This window comes from Cervus elaphus, chromosome 20 (genome assembly GCF_910594005.1).
Source record: "Cervus elaphus chromosome 20, mCerEla1.1, whole genome shotgun sequence".
Lineage (NCBI taxonomy): Eukaryota > Metazoa > Chordata > Mammalia > Artiodactyla > Cervidae > Cervus > Cervus elaphus.
The window spans coordinates 43,520,653-43,540,794 of NC_057834.1; the positions used below are offsets into that span (position 1 = coordinate 43,520,653).

At 47.7% G+C, this 20,142-nt stretch overlaps 2 protein-coding genes across 3 annotated transcripts; both read left to right on the forward strand.

Moving 5' to 3' along the window:
- The first annotated feature begins 2,566 nt into the window (after positions 1-2,566).
- MTMR11 (myotubularin related protein 11) lies at positions 2,567-11,622 on the forward strand. Of its 2 annotated transcripts, XM_043878313.1 has the most exons (17): positions 2,575-2,894; positions 3,239-3,329; positions 4,465-4,586; positions 4,813-4,873; positions 5,044-5,186; positions 5,629-5,707; positions 5,835-5,970; positions 6,221-6,308; positions 6,466-6,554; positions 6,640-6,764; positions 7,210-7,276; positions 7,501-7,571; positions 8,241-8,407; positions 8,667-8,840; positions 9,562-9,744; positions 10,176-10,469; positions 10,745-11,622. In XM_043878313.1, exons 1-17 carry the CDS (start codon positions 2,829-2,831, stop codon positions 10,889-10,891), a joined length of 2,103 nt encoding a protein of 700 aa, XP_043734248.1. In that variant the 5' UTR covers positions 2,575-2,828; the 3' UTR covers positions 10,892-11,622. The 2 variants fall into 2 exon arrangements, with proteins under 2 accessions (XP_043734249.1, XP_043734248.1); XM_043878314.1 differs by lacking the exon at positions 8,667-8,840 and having other exon boundaries at positions 2,567-2,894.
- A 785-nt stretch (positions 11,623-12,407) lies between these two features.
- Positions 12,408-16,159, forward strand: SF3B4 (splicing factor 3b subunit 4). Its single transcript, XM_043878315.1, has 6 exons — positions 12,408-12,510; positions 12,965-13,093; positions 13,327-13,869; positions 14,188-14,394; positions 15,375-15,548; positions 15,748-16,159. The coding sequence occupies exons 1-6, from the start codon at positions 12,477-12,479 to the stop codon at positions 15,933-15,935; spliced, it is 1,275 nt and encodes a 424-aa protein (XP_043734250.1). The 5' UTR covers positions 12,408-12,476; the 3' UTR covers positions 15,936-16,159.
- The last annotated feature ends 3,983 nt before the right edge of the window (positions 16,160-20,142 follow it).

Genomic DNA, 20,142 nt, shown 5'->3' on the forward strand with positions numbered 1-20,142 from the left:
TAGGACATGCCTCCAGATTCCTCCTTTTAATTTATGCTGATGTTTGATTGAGAGTTACAAGACTTAACCAAACATTTTCCCCTCACACTGGATTCTACAGCAAAATAAAATGATGATATTAAAAGGGTTTTTTTTTTTTTTTTTTTTTTTTAAGATTCAGTCTATGGAGTGGGATGGTGTTCAACTCAGTGCTCTCTGGGGCCTGGATGGAAGTTCCTTCCCTCTGCTGTTAGCTGTTTCTTCTCAAGTGAAACTAAAGCTCACAGACCAACTAAACAAAAATCAGCAATGACTTTTTAGTGTATGTTTGGGAGTGATGCTGAGCTGGAAAGGATGGAGCTGGTTCTGAATGACCTCTGAGAACCTAGCATTTGCTATTCTTACCACTTGCTATACAGCCACATGTCCAAAGTTCCAATCACATTTTATCTTTCCCAATAAAGGAGTTTCAAAAATAATTGTCCCCAAGTTACTCCAACACCTCTGGACTCTGCATTCTCTTCTTTCTCCAAGGAGTCAGTGTCCCAGACCCACCACCACAGGTGAGAAGACAGAATTAGTAGTCCCTTCTCGTCCTGGAATCACCTGCACCACAGATTTTTCTAATTTCCTTTTCCCTCCAGGCCCTTCAACTACAGATTCAGTGACTCATACAGGCAGTCTGTTTCTTTCACTGTGTAGAAATCACAGGCTGTTTTGCCCCCTGAACTTAAGTGGATTAACAAAATATTAGGATACCCTCCATGGAGACTTTCTCCACAATCCCTCCCTTTACTGGCCACTTGGGTAAGGGTTGCTAGAAAAGAGGAAGGGAAGCTGGCTGCCAGTAGCGCAGAGAGGAGCAGGGTGGGGAGGACCTTGGCCTCTTTCTGTGCTTATAACTGGATCTATGATTCATCTTGTGAGTCACTCAGCTCCACCTCCTTCCTCTAGCTGCCCCTCCCGGCAGCCTTCACTCCTGGCACAAACCTGCAACCAGACCAGGATTCTGAAAATGGAAAAATCTGATACAGACACTTGCCTCTCCACCATTCCTTTCATCCCCTAAACATCCACTGGGGGTGTGGGGGGTGGTCAGAGGCGGGGTGGGGTGGGGGTCCTCCTGTTACTTAACACTCAGCTGCTGTCCCCTTTGCATTCCTGGTTAGATGCTGATCCAAGTCACCCGTCTTTTTTCTGGCTCTGACCTTCCCCCATCCCCCCTCATGTTTTCTCTATTCTCCTGCTGTTCTACACCTCAAGTATTAAAGAATAGAATGAGGCTCTTGACTGAAGGGTGGTGGGGAGAAGGAAAGTGGATAATGGATTTTTAAATTGTGGTACACACCTTTTTCTATTGCCACAGACCTTGGGAAATATTTTCTTCCCGCGAGGGATTGAGGCTGATGGAATGCAGGTGGGGGTGGGGAATGTAGCAGCTCTTAGGACTTGTAGAATCAGGCTTCTGGGACGCCTTCCTAGCAGGTGTATGCCTCTTTGTTCCAGATGGACTCCCTGTCTCACGATATCTTCACTATTTCCACAGTTGCAGCCAAGACAGGGAACTTTTCAAAACTGAGGCCGGAAGGGTGTGTGTGCTGGGGGGAGGAGAGTTGAGTGTCACTCTGGAAAACTGGGGACCCCACCTAAGGACTGCTGCCTCTGTACAAACTCAAAATCAATAAAACAGCAGCTCAGTAATTTCTTATTTTGTATCTTGTCTTTTTCATATCTAAAGGTAGATTTTTGCATACCTACCCTAGTTAATGTTCCTTTACTTCTCTCCTACAGCCTTCCCCACCCATCTTTGCTTCTTGGGTTTCAAGGGGGAGGGTTGGGGGATGGGACTGTTGCACTGAACAGAGGGTTCCAGCCCTCAGCTTTCAAAGTCCTCAACATGAATCATTAATTTGGAGATCTGATGTCTGGGTTGGAGGGAGGGCTCCTGTACCTGGAATGGGCTCTAGTTTCCAATTGTTTGGATGGGGTGTGTGTGTGTGTGTGTTTCTTGTGTGTGTGTGTGTGTTTCTTTGGGCCTCCCACCCCCAGCCGTAGAACTTGCATGTACCCGTACCTGTGTCAGCATCCTGCAGATATTTCAGTTTCTCTCCCCACTTTTCCACTGCACCCTTCACATGAGATATGTTTCACGCTCTCTGGAGAAGAATATACAAAAACACTTCCACTTGCCCCCACCCCAATTCTTGGGCTTCCCCAGGCAAAAATCCCGACGGCCAATTTCCATTTATTTCTTCTCAACCACTTTAGTTCAGACTGTCAGGAGAGGTGGTAAGGAGACCTGAAGTACTTCTAATCATTCCTCGCATCCCCTTAAAGAAGACAAAAACAGCTTCCCAGGGAAGCCATCAGTGAGAGTCCAGGGAAGTGGCCCAAATGATTCCAGTTTAATACTTGTCATTACTGCTTCACTCAAATAGTCCCCAAAGCTCATGAACAGAAAGAGGGTAGGATCTGGGTTTGGAGTAAAGAAGGGAATGTGGTTATTTTCTCAGTTCCCCAATTTTCCCTCACCTTTCTTAGGCTCCTCCACTTTCCACTTTTCCAAAATTGTGTGTCTTCTCCTTTAAGGGGCTGGGCATCTCTTCCGCCCTCTCCAGAGTCGACTGAAGTTTCCGTGGAGCTTTCTCTAGCTGGACTGGACACACCTTTCAAAAGACCCCAAATCGTGCTCCTTGCACCTCAAATGCTCCTTTCCCTTGAATCTTTCTCCTGCCCCTCTCCCTGACTTCCCTCCTGCTAGCCACAGGATTCAGCCTCTCCTCAAGGGGCTTGAGCATCCTCGAGGTTTTCCACCCTTGACTGCTCCATCCCCGGATGGAGCCAGAAAAATGTGGTGGGGGGGCCGGGGCCAGAGTTTCAACATCGCCCCCCAGAAGGAGGAGCCAGAGATGGGGGTAAGGAGAGGAAAACGGCTTGGGGGAAGGGTTTGTCATATAGAGGGTGCGAATGGGGGTGATGTGGAGAAAAAGAAAAGAATCTAGAGGCGGAGGGTATGTCTCATATCAACCTCTGGTTGATGGTGCTTGGTCTTTTTTGCAGTCTCAAGTTCATTGTCTCATTATCCATTAACCAGCCCCTCCCTTCCTTAACTCTCTGCTGACGCCTGTCCTGAGCTCTCCACAGCCACTGATCGCAGTGTCTCCTGAGAGTCTGAGTGTAGGCCTCCAGGGTGGCTGCTGAAGTAAGCCCAGACTCCAGGACCAGAGAAGCTTGGGGATTAACCCTACACCCTTCACAGCTCTCTGGACCGAAGTCTGTGCAGGGGACTGGGATGCCAGAGCCCAGGAGTCGTCAGCTGGGCAGCTGCCTGGCCTCTGGAGGCCTCCCAGGTAATAATGCCTTCCCAATACTTTTGATTTCCAGACTGTTCCAAATTTCACACTCCTCAAACCCTGTTTCAAACCTCACTAAAGATACCTCTGTATTCCTCTTCTGGCTCAAAGTGCTTTTGCCTAAAGTTTGCTCTATTCTCTGCCCAGGGCTGGCTAGGAGCTTGATGGTCCCTCTGTTTTCTTGACGTTACTCCTCCTCTCATTAACTTATTCAAAAATATTTGAGGGCCTAAAATCTCTCCTCTTAAGCTTTCATTCTTGTGGGGTTAGGGAGGAATCTTGGTCTTTCCTCTTTAGATTCCCCTGTTGCAGAAAAACTGGCCTCTGTTCACCTACACTGAATAGAAAGAGGTTTAAAGGAGAGAGAGCTTTAAAGGAGTAGAAAAGAAAAGAAAAAAAAAAAAAAAAGAGTAGAAAAGAGTAGCTTTATTACTTTGCCAGGCAAACGGGGCCACAGCAAGCTAACGCTCTCAAGACTGTGCCCTTTCCCTTCCTGGGAAGTTGGAAGAGGTCTTATAGTTTTAGGGTGGGAAATGGGACTGAAGATAAGGATAAGGGTTGATGTAGACTTGCATTCTTCTCCTCTTGGAGTCACTGGAATCATTAGAGCTGGCTTGGGGCCATTCCAGAACAGGTTCTGGTGGTCCTCAAGGTCATTGTCCTATGACATTCCTTCTGGAAAGAAGAAAGCTCCCAAGGAAAGGGAAAGCTTCCAAGGGAAGGTTGTCTTGGAGGGGTAAACATCAAGTAGCCAGAAGGCAATCATTTTCAGAGTGCAATTAAGCAAGAAAGAGAGGGAGAACAAACATGGCTAGGTTGAGTGAGTGGAGAGAATAAGGGCTGCCTAAGGGCTAACCTTCTCCAAGGCTTCTTCCTTGGAGATGGAAATAGCAACCCACTCCAGTAGTCTTGTCTGGAGAATCCCATGGAGGGAGGAGCCTGGTAGGCTACAGTCCATGGGGGAAAAGAGTCGGACACGACTGAGCGACTTCACTCACTCACTCACTCAAGGGCTAACATAATGGAGTGACTCAACTAGTTTCTGCTACAGAATGTCTGAGAGGAGTGTGTGTATACGAGTGGGGGCAACACTGCGAACAGTCATAACCTGGCTTCCCTTCTTGCCCTGCAGGGGAGCGGATTCTAGCATGGGCCCCAGGGGTGAGGAAGGGGCTGGAACCTGAAATGCCTGGAACCCTGATCTGCAGCAACTTGAGGGTCACCTTCCAGCCCTGTGGATGGCAGCGGAGTCAGGTGAGGAGGTTACGGCAGTGGAAAGGACGACTAGTGGCAAGTGGAAAGGGAGTCTAGAAGATTTAGACAAACATTATAGAAGTGAGAGAGTTATGCTTAAAGGGCTGTCTTCTAAGAGTATCAAGGATTGTTGTTGGGAAGCATCTCTAGGGAGGTTAGGGCTGTCAAGATAGGACAATGAATGAGACTTCACATGTCTTTAGCATCAGTCATGTGCTTCTTCTAGGAGACTCCCCTGAGCAGTGAGTATGATTTTTCCCTGGCCAACATTGGGCGATTAGAAGCTGGTAAGTGTGGCGGTTTGGTGAAAGGGCTCACTGTGGGTGCTGGAACCCTTCCTCATCCTTCCTGTATTCTCAGAGGACAGACTGAGTGGATGGAGTGGGATGGGCTAGAAGAGTTCCTCCTAGAGGGACCCTGATTCATGGCTATACCACTCTTTAACTCTTGACTTCAGTGAATGGCCCTTCCCGAGTCCAGCTCCTCCGACCAGGGTCCCTGCTTAAATTTATCCCTGAGGAGATTCTGATTCATGGCCAAGACTTCCGGCTACTCAGAGTCGGTTTTGAGGCTGGAGGACTAGAGCCTCAGGCCTTTCAGGTAAGAGGTCTTCAACCCAAGAATCCCTCCTCCCCTTAGAATCTTGGGATCCTTTCCCTCGCAATCCCCAATAGTCCCATCTCTCAAGATCCCTCTCATCATTCTCTCTGCTTCTCTCCTCTAGGAAAGACTAAAATGAGAGTATGGTGAGAGTAAAGGCCTGAGGAGTGTAACTGTGGATGAGTGTCTTCCTTTGAAAAACAGGGAGGGTTGGACAAGATTATTCCCAAGATTCCTCCCAGCACTACCATTCTGTCATTTTGTGGTTCTAAATGTGTTTTCCTGACTCCAGTGTTCATGACCAGTGGAGGCTCCCTTTGTTAGGGACAGTCTTCACTTTTCTTCTCTATTAGTGGCCAAGACAGTGAAACAACATATGAGCCTTATTGCCTCCTTTTTACTTTAGTCTGAGGCAAAGGATGGGCTGTCCTTTCTTCCACAGGTGACCATGGCCATTGTCCAAGCCAGAGCTCAGAACAGTCTAGCCCAACAGTATGCAGGGATAACCCTGAGCAAGGCTGGTGAGTGAGGGTGCTTTGGGGGTAAGGAAAGGGTAGAGTCTGAAAAGCAGAAGCTGGCTGGAGACAGAAGAGCTAAGCTGTCTCTGGTTCGTCTTCCTCCTCCTCTTGTGCTGACCTCCTGCCCTAGGCCAGAGTTCTGACTCCAGAAAACCACCTATTCCCCTCTTGGAGACAATAGAAGACTGGGAGACTGAGCGGAAAAAGCAGGCAGCCAGGGGCTGGAGAGTCAGCACTGTCAATGAGAGGTTCGACGTAGCCACCAGGTGATGCCCCAGTCCACCCAACCCCGTGCTGCCCCATCAATCTTCCCACGCTACTCTGATCTTCTAGAACTTGGCACTTCCCACAAACTCCAGCCTCCAAGGATGTCCACAAAGCCAGCCCCCTTATCTTCTAGATCTCTAAACCTGAGGTCCTTCAGAATGATGCCTCCTAAGCAACTTCCTTGTAACGACAGGTTTGCATTGTATTGAAGTACTGGGCCAGGCTGTGACATAACTCTCAATTTCACAGCCTCCCCCGTTACTTCTGGGTCCCTAACCGAACTCTGGACAGTGAGGTCAGGAGAGCATTTGGCCACTTCCATCAGGGCCGTGGACCGGTCAGTGTGGGGATGATGGTAATATTGGGGGATTAGAGGGTCATGGGGTGTTAGGGGTCATTGTGAAGGGAGGGGATCCTTGAGGTCAGTGCTGGGGCAAGGGTAGGGTGGGGCTAGGAGTTTCTCCCTCAGTGATCCTTCTCTCATCCATGTGAAGCGCCTGTCCTGGCATCACCCTGGGGGCAGTGATCTTCTTCGTTGTGGGGGCTTCTATACAGCCAGTGACCCCAACAAGGAGGATATCAGGTGAGGGGAGGTTTGATAAGCAGAATCGAGGGTTAGATGTGAGGGGCAGACACCTTCTCTTACTTTCTGATTCCCTTCCCTCCAGAGCAGTGGAGTCCATGCTTCAGGCTGGGCATTCAGACGTTGTCCTGGTAGACACCATGGATGAGCTGCCTAGTCTTGCAGATGTCCAACTTGCCCACCTGAGGCTGAGGGCCCTCTGCCTGCCTGGTGAGATAAACTTTGACCCCTCACCCCACCTCTAGGTCTGTTGACCCTAACCTGGTTTGCCCTTTTGCCTGATATGGATGAGTACTCCTTCAGCCCAATAATCCTTCGTTTTCCACTCAACTCCCAATTCCCACAGACCCATTGATTTCCTATCTTCCTGATCCCAACATTTTTTTTTTAAGGCAGCTTTATTGAAATATAATTTACATACCATAAAATTCACCCTTCACCCATCTTGAGTGTACAATTCAATGCATTTCATTGTATTTACAATGTTGTACAACCATCACAACTTAATTGTAGAAACCTCATGGCCATTTATAGTTACTTCTCATTCCTTTCCCCATAAGCAACAACTACCCAACTTATTACCCCTTAATTCTGGACCCTGAATCCCCAGTTCTCCTTATCTCTTTGCCCTTCTGACTCCTCTGCACTCTCTCAGATTCATCTGTGGCTGAGGATAAATGGCTCTCAGCTCTGGAAGGAACACGATGGTTGGACTACACCAGGTGCTCCATCTTTTTCTGGCATGATTTATAATTCAAACTTCTGTTAACCTGGACTCCTCAGTCTTCCATTAACTCTCCTTGGTTCCCCAAGAAGACTGTTATTTGTTGCTCCTTAGAAGGTGGGGCAGGGCGGCAGGAATTGGGAGTCCGCCTCCATAGTATCCCATGACCCATCACTCCCTTCCTCTAGGCCTATTCTCTTCTCTTCCTCGCCCACCCTCCAGGTCTTGTCTTCGAAAGGCCAGTGACATCTCAGTCTTAGTGACATCCAGGGTTCGCTCTGTAGTACTTCAAGGTGAGTTTCTTGGGCCAACCCACTCCATTCCTTGCCATTTTTCTTTACTCACCTGACTGGATTCTGCTCAGGAAGGGAGATCTAGAAAGTTTCCTTGTCCCCTTCCAGTGCTGGCATCCTCCTCTCATTTTGCTAGGCACTACTCGTGGGAAGATCCTCTGGAGAAGGAAATGGCAACCCACTCCAGTATCTTGCCTGGAAAATCCCATGGATGGAGGAACCTGGTAGGCTTACAGTCCACAAGGTCGCAAAGAGTCGGACACGACTGAGCGACTTCACTTTCACTCGTGTTTCAGTGCTACTTCTGCCTCCCCATTAAGCTTGTGGTTCCTAACAGAGAGGTTCTCAGCCTTCTGTTCTTGTCCTTCCATCAGTGGATGGGGACTGGGATTGGGGGCGGGGGAAGGAAAATGAGGAAAACTGGTTTGGCATTTGATTCTGCTTCCTACATGTGAAGCTGGGTATTTCTATCTTGGTGGAGTATATGAAGTGAATCACTCAAGGTCTTTGTTTTCTCTTCACTTTTATGTGCCCTCTCAATCCTACCTACCCAAAACTTTCCCCCTCTGTGCCTCTTACTTCCTCTTGCCATGTTTTCTTTTCTCACTCTCTTCTGCCCTAGTTTCTTGGCCTTTCTTTCTTTGTCCCTTATCCCTCTTTATCACCCAGAGCGCGGTGATCGTGATTTCAATGGCCTCCTCTCTTCACTCGTCCAGCTGCTTTCAGCCCCTGAAGCCCGAACACTGCTTGGCTTCCAGTCACTAGTGCAACGAGAGTGGGTGGCAGCTGGACATCCTTTCCTGACCCGACTTGGGGGATCTGGGGCCAGTGAAGAGGTGAGAATGTTTGGGGAGGGTATTAAGAAGTACAGGGATGAGGAAATGACATACTAAAATCCATAGGAGGTGAATTAGGTCCAAATTGGGTCTGAGGTTGGGCTGAGCTTGAAAGGAGATCCAGATGAGGGACCACAACCCCCCACCTCAACTAATTTCCACTCCCTGACCACCTTAGTGTCCCCATTCCCACGTCACTCATCCTCCCCATTTAAGTCCCCACAACCCCTTCCAACCTCTTAAATTTCCCTCTTCTCAGGCCCCAGTGTTTCTCCTCTTCCTTGATTGCGTCTGGCAGCTCCTCCAGCAGTTTCCAGCTGAGTTTGAATTTTCTGAGTTCTTCCTTCTTGCTCTTCATGACAGTGTCAGAGTTCCTGACACCCTTACATTCTTGAGAGACACTCCCTGGGAGCGTGGAAAGCAGAGTGGACAGGTCAGCGACTTGCATTTTTGGCTTTCCCCCACCCATTAAGTACTCTCTGGGAGTCTCCTGGTGGGCTAGTGGTTAGGATTCTGGGCATTCACTGCCATGGCCCAGGTTCAATTACTGGTCGGGGAACTGGGATCCCACAAGCTGTGCAGTATGGCCAACAAAAGAACTACTCTCTGAAGTTTACTCTTGAATATGAAAAGTGGTCTGTGGGTGGGAAAGGGGAAGGAGACTGGTGCTTTCTTTCAGGACCGGACTTTCACCCTACATCTGATTTGTTTCTTTGTGTGTGGCTGTGCTGGGTCCTCATTGCTGAGTGGGCTCTTTAGTTGCAGCGACTGGGGAGTGGGGGCATATTCTCCAGGTGTGGTGCATGGAGTTCTCATTGCGGTGGCTTCTCTTGTTGCGGAGCATGGGGCTCTAAGGTGTGTTGGCTTCAGCAGTTGTGGCATGTAGGCTCAGTAGTTGTGACTCCCAAGCTCTAAATCACAGGCTCAATGGTCGTGGTGCTCAGGCTTAGTTGCTCCAAGGTAGATGAGATCTTTCCGGACCAGGGATCCAACCTGTGCCTCTTGTACTGGCAGGTGGATTCTTTACCACTGAGCCACCAGGGAAGCCTTACATCTGATTCTTAGAGTAACAGATGAGTTTCACGATTTATCTCTAAACTGGGGAGGATTATATATTTTTGTTTAACCTTCCTCTTCTTGTTTCCTCCATCTAGTTCAACAACTATACACAAGTCTATACTGCTGGGTACTCCCAGCCCCTGGCTGGGAACTCTATTAACCCACAGCTATCTGTCTGGGACTGGAATTTACGCTACAGCAATAAACAAATACTACAATTCCATAATCCTGGCTATGACCCAGAACACTGCCCAGATTCCTGGCTCCCTAGACAGCAGGTAAGGTGTCCAAAGTTCCTAAATTCCTTTGATTTTTCTCACAGGCTCATCCTACTAGATGAGGAGAAGTGATAGTGTCTGAGTTCCTCATTCCCCTTCTGTTAGTTGCCATTTATAGTCCTAACTGTCCCCAGGAAGACAGAAATCCTAGAAATCACAAACGGCATCTTTTTTTATCCTCCTCATTCTTATTAGTCTTCCTGTCTCATGCACACATTTTTATGTTTTCCTAAAATCAACTTTAATCAGTCCTGAGGCCTAGTTTGAAGTATAATCAGGAGAGCAGATAAAGTGTTCTCAGGGGGAGGCTTGTACTTTGATCACCGGTGCAGTGTGCAGTGTGACAGCTGGACATTACTTCATGACCCAGGTTGGAGAAACTGGGGTCATCAGGTTTCTAGGTTGCCAGTTGATTTCCCTTTCCTCCTTAGCCAAGCTTCATGGTTCCGGGCCCCCCCAGTTCTGTGTGGCTCTTCTCTAGAGGGGCCCTGACACCCCTGAATCAACTCTGTCCTTGGCGGGACAGTCCCTCCCTGCTGGCAGTCTCTTCTCGTTGGCTCCCTCGACCTGCTATTTCTTCTGAAAGCCTGGCTGATCAGGAGTGGGGGCTCCCCTCACATTGGGGTGCTTGCCCTTTACCCCCGGGACTGCTGCTGCCTGGATGTCTGGGACCCCAGATCAGGCTCTGGAGACGCTGCTACCTGAGGGGAAGGCCTGAGGTCCAGGTGCGAAGGGAAGACAAAAATTGGGAGTGGGAGAAGGGGTCTGACTGCTGAACCAGATATTCTAGGAGAAACCAGATGTTTCCAGGAGGCAGAAGGGCAAGGGTTTGGGGGACTGGGAAGTGAGATACCATTCCTATTGGTATCAAAGTGGATAGATTTGGGAGTGTGGGAAAACTGCTTCTGGCTTATATCAAGTGGAACCTAGGGCAGAGTTGGAGGGGGAAAGGGAACTAAGAATTAAGGATCCTCTCTGCCTCTCTTCACCCTCTTCCCAGATGGGCCTCTCAGCTCCCACAATCTCTGGTCTCCAGGAGGAGCTATCCCACCTTCAGGAGTTATTAAGGAAATGGACACCACGGATATCTCCCGAGGATCACTCCAAGAAAAGAAACCCAAATACCATTCTCTCCCAATCCTGTTGAAATTGGCTTTCTCACGGGGCAGGACAGAAGGTGGTCTGGGGTGAGGGAGAGTTTTGTCTAATCCTTCGGTTTTTCTTGGACTTCTTGGTGTCTCAGACGGTAAAGGGTCTGCCTACAATGCAGGAGACCAGGGTTCCATCCCTGGGTCGGGAAGATCCCCTGGAGAAGGAAATGGCAACCCACTGCAGTACTTTTGCCTGGAGAATCCCATGAACGGAGGATCTTGTTAGGCTACAGTCCATGAGGTCGCAAAGAGTCGGACACGACTGAGCGACTTCACTTCGGTTTTTCTTACCTCGTCTTGCTGCCTCGGCTTTCATAAACATCACTGACCTGAGTTTCTATTGCAGATAAGCGGTGCTAACCTTATCCAACTCTTACCCTGCCTTGTTTGGTTTAAATAGTTCTTGTCATTTGAAGAATTAAGAAACAAAAACAATCCAGAACACTTCTTTTTTCAGGGCAAGTCCATGCCTTTGGGATGGAAATTTTGGATATCGCGCTGGTAAATTGTGATAATCAGGTATACTGTTTATCAGTGCTAACAAGATGGCCTACAGGCCTCCTTCTCACCTCCTCTTGCTGCTTCTTTAATTCCAATTTCTATTTCTTCCCTTATAGTTTTCAATGGGTATGGAGTATACATGGGACACCCCATCTCTTCCAATTATATATTTTCGTGGTGACATTTCTATTTAAGGAGTTCATTAAAGCACAATATTTATACACGCCGCTGGCATTATTTGTGTCTGATTAAAGGAACCTTAAGTAAGGAAGTGGTGGGAGAGGAGGGAAGGGAATGTGACCCACGCATCGACCATACTACTGCTAAGGAAGTAAGGGGCTGGGTTGCGTGAGGCGCTGCAGGATTCACAATTTAAGGTCCTCTCTTCCGTGCAGACGGGGCAAAGGCACACCCAGATGTTGCTGGGGTTCAGGGTGTGCTCTAGAGGTCGAGGTCGAGGCCTCTGGGCTTCAGTATCAAATCCCCGTCAGCTTCGGTACCACCCCACCTCCGAGCCTCAGGTTCCCCTCACCCTCTATGCAGTGACTAGGCGAGCTCAGACATTCCATAATTCCCTCCCTGAGGAAAAAGGAAATACCTCAAGCCCAGGCCTGGGCTGTGAGGCCGCATCTGTTCAAGGACTGCGGACTGGAGTGGACGGTTGTCCCCACGCCCTGCGTTGAGGGGTTCCTCTGCACACCCTCCTAAGAGGGGAAAAAAGGCTACAAAACACATGAAAACAAAAGTTTTGTTCTCCCAGCTTCTGAAGTGACACTTTCGGGAGCAGTGTGACCCTTTCACTTCTAACATTGCCTTAAAAGACACAGAACCTTTCCTTTTCACGTTCCCCGCCCTATCCGCTCACAGCAGCACTTCTGCACAGGACCGTGGACTGAAGTGCACCACTGCCTCAGCCGCTTCCAGTCCCAGCGTTTTCTAAGATGGCCGAGGCCGCTTCCGGCTCCTCCCCTGCCGCGGCCCCGCCCACCACCTCACGCCAGCCTTCGCCTCGGAAGTAGAAGTAGTGACTGAGGTCAGGGGGCGGGATCGCTGCCTGGAGACGGCGGGAGCGCTTTCGCCATGGCGGCCGGGCCGATCTCCGAGCGAAACCAGGGTGACTGGAGGGGACAAACCCAGAATGGACTCTGGGGGTTTGGGGGACCTCGTAGCAATGTTTCCGCTGGGGCGGGAGATTTTACCTTTCCGAAGGGCGCGAGACTGGTCCCGATGCCTTATGGGGACGGGATGGACAGGCTTGAGGCCTGTAGTTGTGATGCTGTGTCCTAGCCTCTGCTGCCTTCCCACTCAGGAAAAAAAAAAAAAAGAAAGACAAAGAAAAGTTACAGAGTGAACTTGCACCGTAACTCTAAATTAGACTTAAGAATGTCTATTTTCTGAAAAGGAGGAGCTTCTAAAAGCTTAATCTAACGCCTTTTTTTTTTTTCTTACTCTTTGCTCTTCTACCCCATCTCCACCCCCACTTCCTCTGCCTGGGTTCCATCTTCATGTTACCGCTACCTCCTTATTTCCCCTCATCTCTGTCCTCACCTCCTAATCCTGTCCTCCAGATGCCACTGTGTACGTGGGCGGCCTCGATGAGAAGGTTAGCGAACCACTGCTGTGGGAACTATTTCTCCAGGCAGGGCCAGTAGTGAACACGCACATGCCAAAAGATAGAGTCACTGGTCAGCACCAAGGTGAGTACACGGCAAAAAGTGCAGTTATGAATAAGAGGGGACAGACTGCTCCTGGAGGTCCCCAGTGGTGTTAACTGTTTTGGAGTGAGCAAACTAAAGACTTTGTTTCTGGAACTATTCTCAATTGAAGTTGGGATTCTTATTTCTTATCCTTTGTGCTTTAGAAGGCAAATGAGTTATAAACTCGTTTTTAATCACTTCAGTTGCTAACTTCTTCTTTTCCATTTCCCCAGGCTATGGCTTTGTGGAATTCTTGAGTGAGGAAGATGCTGACTATGCCATTAAGATCATGAACATGATCAAACTCTATGGGAAGCCAATCCGGGTGAACAAGGCATCAGCTCACAACAAAAACCTGGATGTGGGGGCCAACATTTTTATTGGGAACCTGGACCCAGAGATTGATGAGAAGTTGCTTTATGATACTTTTAGCGCCTTTGGGGTCATCTTACAAACCCCCAAGATTATGCGGGACCCTGACACAGGCAACTCCAAAGGTTATGCTTTTATTAATTTTGCTTCATTTGATGCTTCGGATGCAGCGATTGAGGCCATGAATGGGCAGTACCTCTGTAACCGCCCAATCACTGTGTCCTATGCATTCAAGAAGGACTCCAAGGGTGAGCGCCATGGCTCAGCCGCTGAAAGACTTCTGGCAGCACAGAACCCACTCTCCCAGGCTGACCGCCCGCATCAGCTGTTTGCAGATGCACCCCCTCCACCATCTGCTCCCAATCCTGTGGTATCATCATTGGGATCTGGGCTTCCTCCACCAGGTAAAGCTTTTGATAAAAAATGTTTGTCTTGGGTTGGGAAGGGTGGGGCCAGGAAGAAGGAAAAAGAACCTGGCAAGGAGGGGACATTGACTCATTAGGTGATGAGAAAGGGGTTGAGGGATGATGATTGTGGTGGGAAGAAAGTTGTTGAGTTTCTCCAGAAGGTGGTTGTTCGAGTCATTTAATGTTGCTTCTGACTTTAGAGAGCTGGGAGGAGGGGAAAAGAGCTCATTCTGCCTGGAGAGGCCAGGATGGAACAGGCTTTCTAAAGGCACTCTCTGCTCACTATCTTTAACTGTTTTTCCGTTTTCTCTATAGGCATGCCTCCTCCTGGCTCCTTTCCACCTCCAGTACCGCCTCCTGGAGCCCTTCCTCCTGGGATACCCCCAGCCATGCCACCACCACCTATGCCTCCTGGGGCTGGAGGACATGGCCCCCCATCAGCGGGAACCCCAGGGGCTGGACATCCTGGACACGGACACTCACATCCTCACCCATTCCCACCGGGTGGGATGCCCCATCCAGGTGGGTGTTCTTTGCTGGGAAGGAGAGGGAAGAGCTTGGTGGAAGAGCTCTGTCAGTACTTAATGCTGCTGTTCTTTGTCCTTTAACAATATTAGATAGTGCCCAAGCTCTCCTTTCTTTCAGACATTCTTTTATGAAAATAAACGCAAGCTACTTTACTGTTTATTTTAACAACCATCATGCTGTCTTCATTTCTTGTTTAAGTTTTACCAAAGAGAACAACAGGCTCTTCTGCATTGGTAGGTGGGTTCTTTACCACTAGCGCCACCTGAGAAGCCCAGGATCTCCTATCCTCATTATTTCACACCTAATTTATTTTAGTAATATCCTAACTGACACTTTGACTCTAGTTATCTCTACTTTGATTGACTATCTTAGAGTAATTTTTCTTAAATACAGATATTCACACACCTTTGCTCATAATTCTACTGTTGTTCCCTTTTACTTACAGAATGAAACCCAAACTCGCTATCATAGCATTCTAGGCGTTGCATGATCTGGCTCCTGCAGCTTACTCCATAACTGCAAGCTGTTTTACTGGTTTTCCTTTAACATACTGTGCTGTTGATCACATTCATGCTTTGCACCTGCTGATTTTTTTCTGCCTGGAATGTTCTTTTCCCACTCTGTTGTCCACCTGAAAAATTCCTGTTCATCCTTAAGAATTAGATCTTTGCTGTGACGGTGTCTCTGTTGTCTTCCCAGATTCTATTCAGTAGAATAATCACGCCATTCTGCAGCACTGTTACAGTGCCTAAATCATGGAAGGAGGGAACGGGCTTCAGGGAGTAGGGAGCGTTGGGTAGTTGGTTGATTTAGTCTCTTGGGATGGAGTCAAGGATAAGGGCACTTTTTACCAGCTTTAATTTCTGTATTCTATCTGATGTCACTTTGTTCATTTTCTTCTCTGTCTTGTTTTCTTTGCCCTCCTGTCTAACTTTCTTTTGTCTCCTTTCTCATTGTGTCTTGTGTCCTCATAGGTATGTCTCAGATGCAGCTGGCCCACCATGGCCCTCATGGCTTAGGGCACCCCCACGCTGGGCCCCCTGGCTCTGGGGGACAGCCACCACCCCGACCACCACCTGGAATGCCTCATCCTGGACCTCCTCCAATGGGCATGCCCCCCCGAGGGCCTCCATTTGGCTCTCCCATGGGTGAGTAGTCTTTAGCCACCTCCCTGATCCTCACATTTTGTTCTTGCAGCTTCTTTTGTCACACCTCTTATCCCCTGCACTTTCTTTTCTTTCTTCTATTTCTTTTCACTGTCTCCCTGTGTATCCTCTCCCTACATTGTCCCAATATGAACTGTCTTCTATTCCTTGTTTTTACTAAGTTTTCCTTTTTTACCTGCAGGTCACCCAGGTCCTATGCCTCCGCATGGTATGCGTGGACCTCCTCCACTGATGCCTCCTCATGGATACACTGGCCCTCCACGACCTCCACCCTACGGCTACCAGCGGGGGCCTCTCCCTCCACCCAGACCCACTCCCCGACCTCCAGTTCCCCCTCGAGGCCCACTTCGAGGCCCTCTCCCTCAGTGATTTCTCATTGTTTTTCCTCCTGTCGTAGCCTCCCAATATCTATTCACTTCCTTGGACCAATCAGAGTTGCTATAGCTCGGAGGGGCTAAGGCGCTAATCCCTCTCAGGCCTTTCTTTTGTAAGTGTAATTTTTTCACAGGAGGCTTCATTATTATTATTTTTTCTATGTTGGCCCTAAGTGTTTTACAAATACCCAGAGAAAATTAAACTAAACTCCTTGTTTATCGTTTGTGGTGCTTAACTTGACAGAATAACTTCTTTTTCTCTGAGAAGAGATGTCAGTATATTGGGAGAAGAACGGTAAGGTAGGAGTGAGGGTGTTTATTCCAAGTTTTAAAGACTTACTCTATAATGTGCTATTGCAAGTGCTGGACTGCTCTGTACTGCAGCACTTGATTCATTACATCAAAGTTATACATAAGATGAAGACCCAGTGTCTGTGGCATAGAGTTATTGTGAGGATTAAGTGAGAAGAGAAGTAAGTTCCTGGAAATAAGATGGCAAAAATAGGAAGTAACATGCACAAAGCTATTCATTGCAGCACTATTTGTAATAACAGATTGGAAACAATTCTCATATCAGTCAGTAGGGAACTGGTTGAATAAACTGGTAAATTTATACAATAGAGTACTAAGCAGCAGTAAAAAGGAATGAGGGAGACTACACACTGATTGAAGAGATCACGAGGCTATATTAAGTGAAGAAAGTAGCATGTAGAACAGAGTGTGTAATGTGTTTTCCTATCTAAAGGGTGACACATAATGTATATTATACATTTGTCTCCATTTTAAAACTGGAAGGCTAGGGCTGCCCTGGAGCTCCAGAGGTTAAGACTGTGCTTCCACTGCAAGGACCACAGATCCAGTCCCTAGTCGGGGAGTTAAGATCCCACATGCTACACAGCCAGAAAAAGGAAGGATAAACCATAAACTAATGGAAATTGATACCCACTGGGGAAAGGGATATGGAGGGAAACTGGATTTCTCAAGCATACTATGTTACTGTGGAACAGTTTATCTTAAATGGTAGCAAAGCAATTGCAATGGGACTAGGAATTCAGTAATCCTTCATTTTCTTTTGTTCTTTATACTGCCAAATATCTTGGGTAAGGGATTTGTATCTTATTCCTATTTCTTTTCTCCTCAATCCTTCCAAACCTGATTTCCATCATATTTAAATCTGTGCTCAGACTTTTAAGTAACTAGATCAAATCCAGTGGCCTATTCTGTCCTTTGCCACATTTAATCCTGTTATATCATCCTCATCTCCAAAGCTCTTTTTGGCTTATGTAACCACGGACTTTCTTACACTCTAGGCAAGAAAAGGTAAGCCTGGCCCTCTTGTTCTTTTGCATCATTCTCATTCAGGTAATGAAGTACACACAAGGGCTCTGCTGGTGGCCGCTGAAGATACAAAGATGAGCAGGGCAGTTCTGCTGTCTGATCATTACCAGGGGGGTGTGAAAGTGTTAGTCACTCAGTTGTGTCTGACTCTTTGTGTCCCCACGGATCATAGCCCACAAGGCTTCTCCGTCCATGGAATTCTCCAGGCAAGAACACGGGAGTGGGTTGCCATTTCCTTCTTGGGCATCTTCCCAATCCAGGGATCAAACCTGGGTCTCCCACATTGCAGGCAGTCTCTACCAGTCTGAGCCACCAGGGCAGTAGACTGATACGTAAGAGATTACTTTGAAACAAAATACTTGGAGAGCGTAAGGAAGGGTATCCAACCTGCCCTGAAAGTCCCAAGAAAATTTCCTGGGAGAATGACAGTTGAATGATCTTGAAGGTTAGAAGCTTCTCAGACAAAGATGAAGGGAAGCTCATTTCAGATCTGTGGGATGCTTTTGAGCAGAAGTAAGAGACCGATAAGTAACAGTGTTTAATGTGCTAAAGCTAAAGCTGTTCAGTGCTGGAGGCAGGGTGAGGTCAGAACCAGTCAGGGAGTGCCCAAAGATTAGTTCTCAGCCCTTCTCACATTGTGGCACAGAGAACATTTCAAACAGCACACAGATAGGATGCTTCAGGCTTTAGACTATTGACTTAAGAATTCTAGCTATCCCAGGCTCTGCCTAGCAGTCCAAAATGCTGAGGGAATTAACATCATTGTCAAGACACGCTGGCTAGGAAGCTGCTCCATGATGGGAAGCCACAGTGGGGATTTAAGCAAGGAGATGGCAGATTTGGTGTTTTAGAATCATGGTTGCACCATAGAGGGTAGATTTGGGGGAGACAAAGACTGTTAGGCTATGCATCTGGCAACAGCTCAGGTGAGAGAGTGTGTGTGTGTGCTCAGATGCTCAGTTGTGTCCGACTTGGCGACCCCATGGACTGTAGCCTGCCAGGCTCCTCTGTCCATGGGATTTCCCAGGCAAGCATACTGGAGTGGGTTGTCATTTCCTCCTCCAGGGGATCTTCCTGACCCAGGGATTGAACCAGCATCTCCTGTGTCTCCTGCATTGGCAGGTGGACTCTGCCACTTTACCATTGGGAAGCCTCTGGTGGGGAGATACTTAAAAAGCAAGTTAGGACTTGGTATCAGATTGGGTACAATTAATAAAGGGAAGAGCGGAATCAAAGATGAGAGTATGCAGCAGGAAGAACTTGGGGAAGCAGGATAAAAATGATAAGCACAATTTTGGGTATGTTGACTTTGAAGTGTGTTGGAAGCTGTGCAGGTTGAGTCATATAGTGGATGTCTGATTACATATGCCAAAAGTTTGAGGGAAGGACTTCTCTGGCGGTTCAGGGGTTAAGACTCTGTGCTTCCCCTGCAGGGTATACAGGTTTCATCCCTGCTCCTGGAACTGAGAGCCTGCATGCAGCACTTACATTGACCAAATGAAAAATTTGGGGGAAGATTAGACATGGTATTTCACATCATGACTGGAGGCCAGGCTTCTGAGTAACAAGGGGACGAACTGACCACCTTAATTTCAAGCAGAGTTCTGCTATATGTGGTCATAAGCTGAGGTCCCAGAAACGCTTGGAACCTGGCATAGCCAGCAGCTGGATCCTGGCCCCACACACCAGAGGCCAACACTGGAGCATCCCCAGGTGTTGGGAAGCTTTGTCTCAGTCTCTGTGTGCTTTCTGCCTTCAGGTTACCTATCAAATGAATGGATTCTTCTGAGATCTCACTTCCTTGACTGGAGATTGAACCTGGGCTGTGGCAGTGAAAACCTGGAATCCTAACCACTAGGCCACCAGGGAACTCCTATGAGGCATTTCTGGCTGTTTTCTGATATCATGTTGATGAATTCACACTGTCATAGAGTAAATTAGTGCCTTTGCTGAATTCCCTACTGTCTTTATTCAAACCACTGTTTTCTCGGGCATTTATTCTCAGAATCATCTCTGAGCTTTTATTCATTCAATGATTCCCGAGTGCCTCCTCTAGTTATCAAGTTTGACTCCCCTAAACTCTCCTTTATCTCTCCACCCTCTGGTTCTTTCAGACTCTAGTGCTCAGCAATTATCTGAACAGAGTACGCCTTGCTACTTCAGTTCACACATCTGTTTGTCTTTTAGTTTTTAGTCTTTTAGTACACCCTCTGACATTTTTTGTAATTGCCCTCCCCCATGCATGAAATTTTAATATCACCAATATGCTATTGTATCTGTATACATACTATGGCCCTTTGGAAGGACACAAACAATTTAACATCTAAGATTCTCATCCCTGTATCAATTTTTGACTTCTTGGGAGGGGGCAATACTACTCCCATTGACAATGCAGGCTCTAGACCATGGGGCCTTAATGTTTGTAGGCCATGGGACAGTCCTTTGAGAATATGACAAAAACTCTGGACCCTACCCAAGAAAAAAATGCATGCATGCATATTTACCCAATATCCTGAAGCAAAAATTCCAGAAGATTCATGGATCCCAATCTAACTATCTCTGCACTAAACTGAATCCCTTAAGAATTCTTAATCATTTTCATTCTATTAATCTGTGTCCCCTGAGAGTGTTGAAAGCTGCCTAATATATATAATAATTGTAAAAATGGTGGTGGTGGTTTAGTTGTTAATTCATGTCCAACTCCTGTGTTCCCATGGACTGTAACCTGCCATGGGATTTCCATGGGATTCCCCAAGCAGGAATACTGAAGTGGGTTACCATTTCCTTCTCCAGGGGATCTTCCTGATCCAGGGATTGAACCCTAGTCTCCATCATTGCAGGCAAATTCTTTACTGACTGAGCCA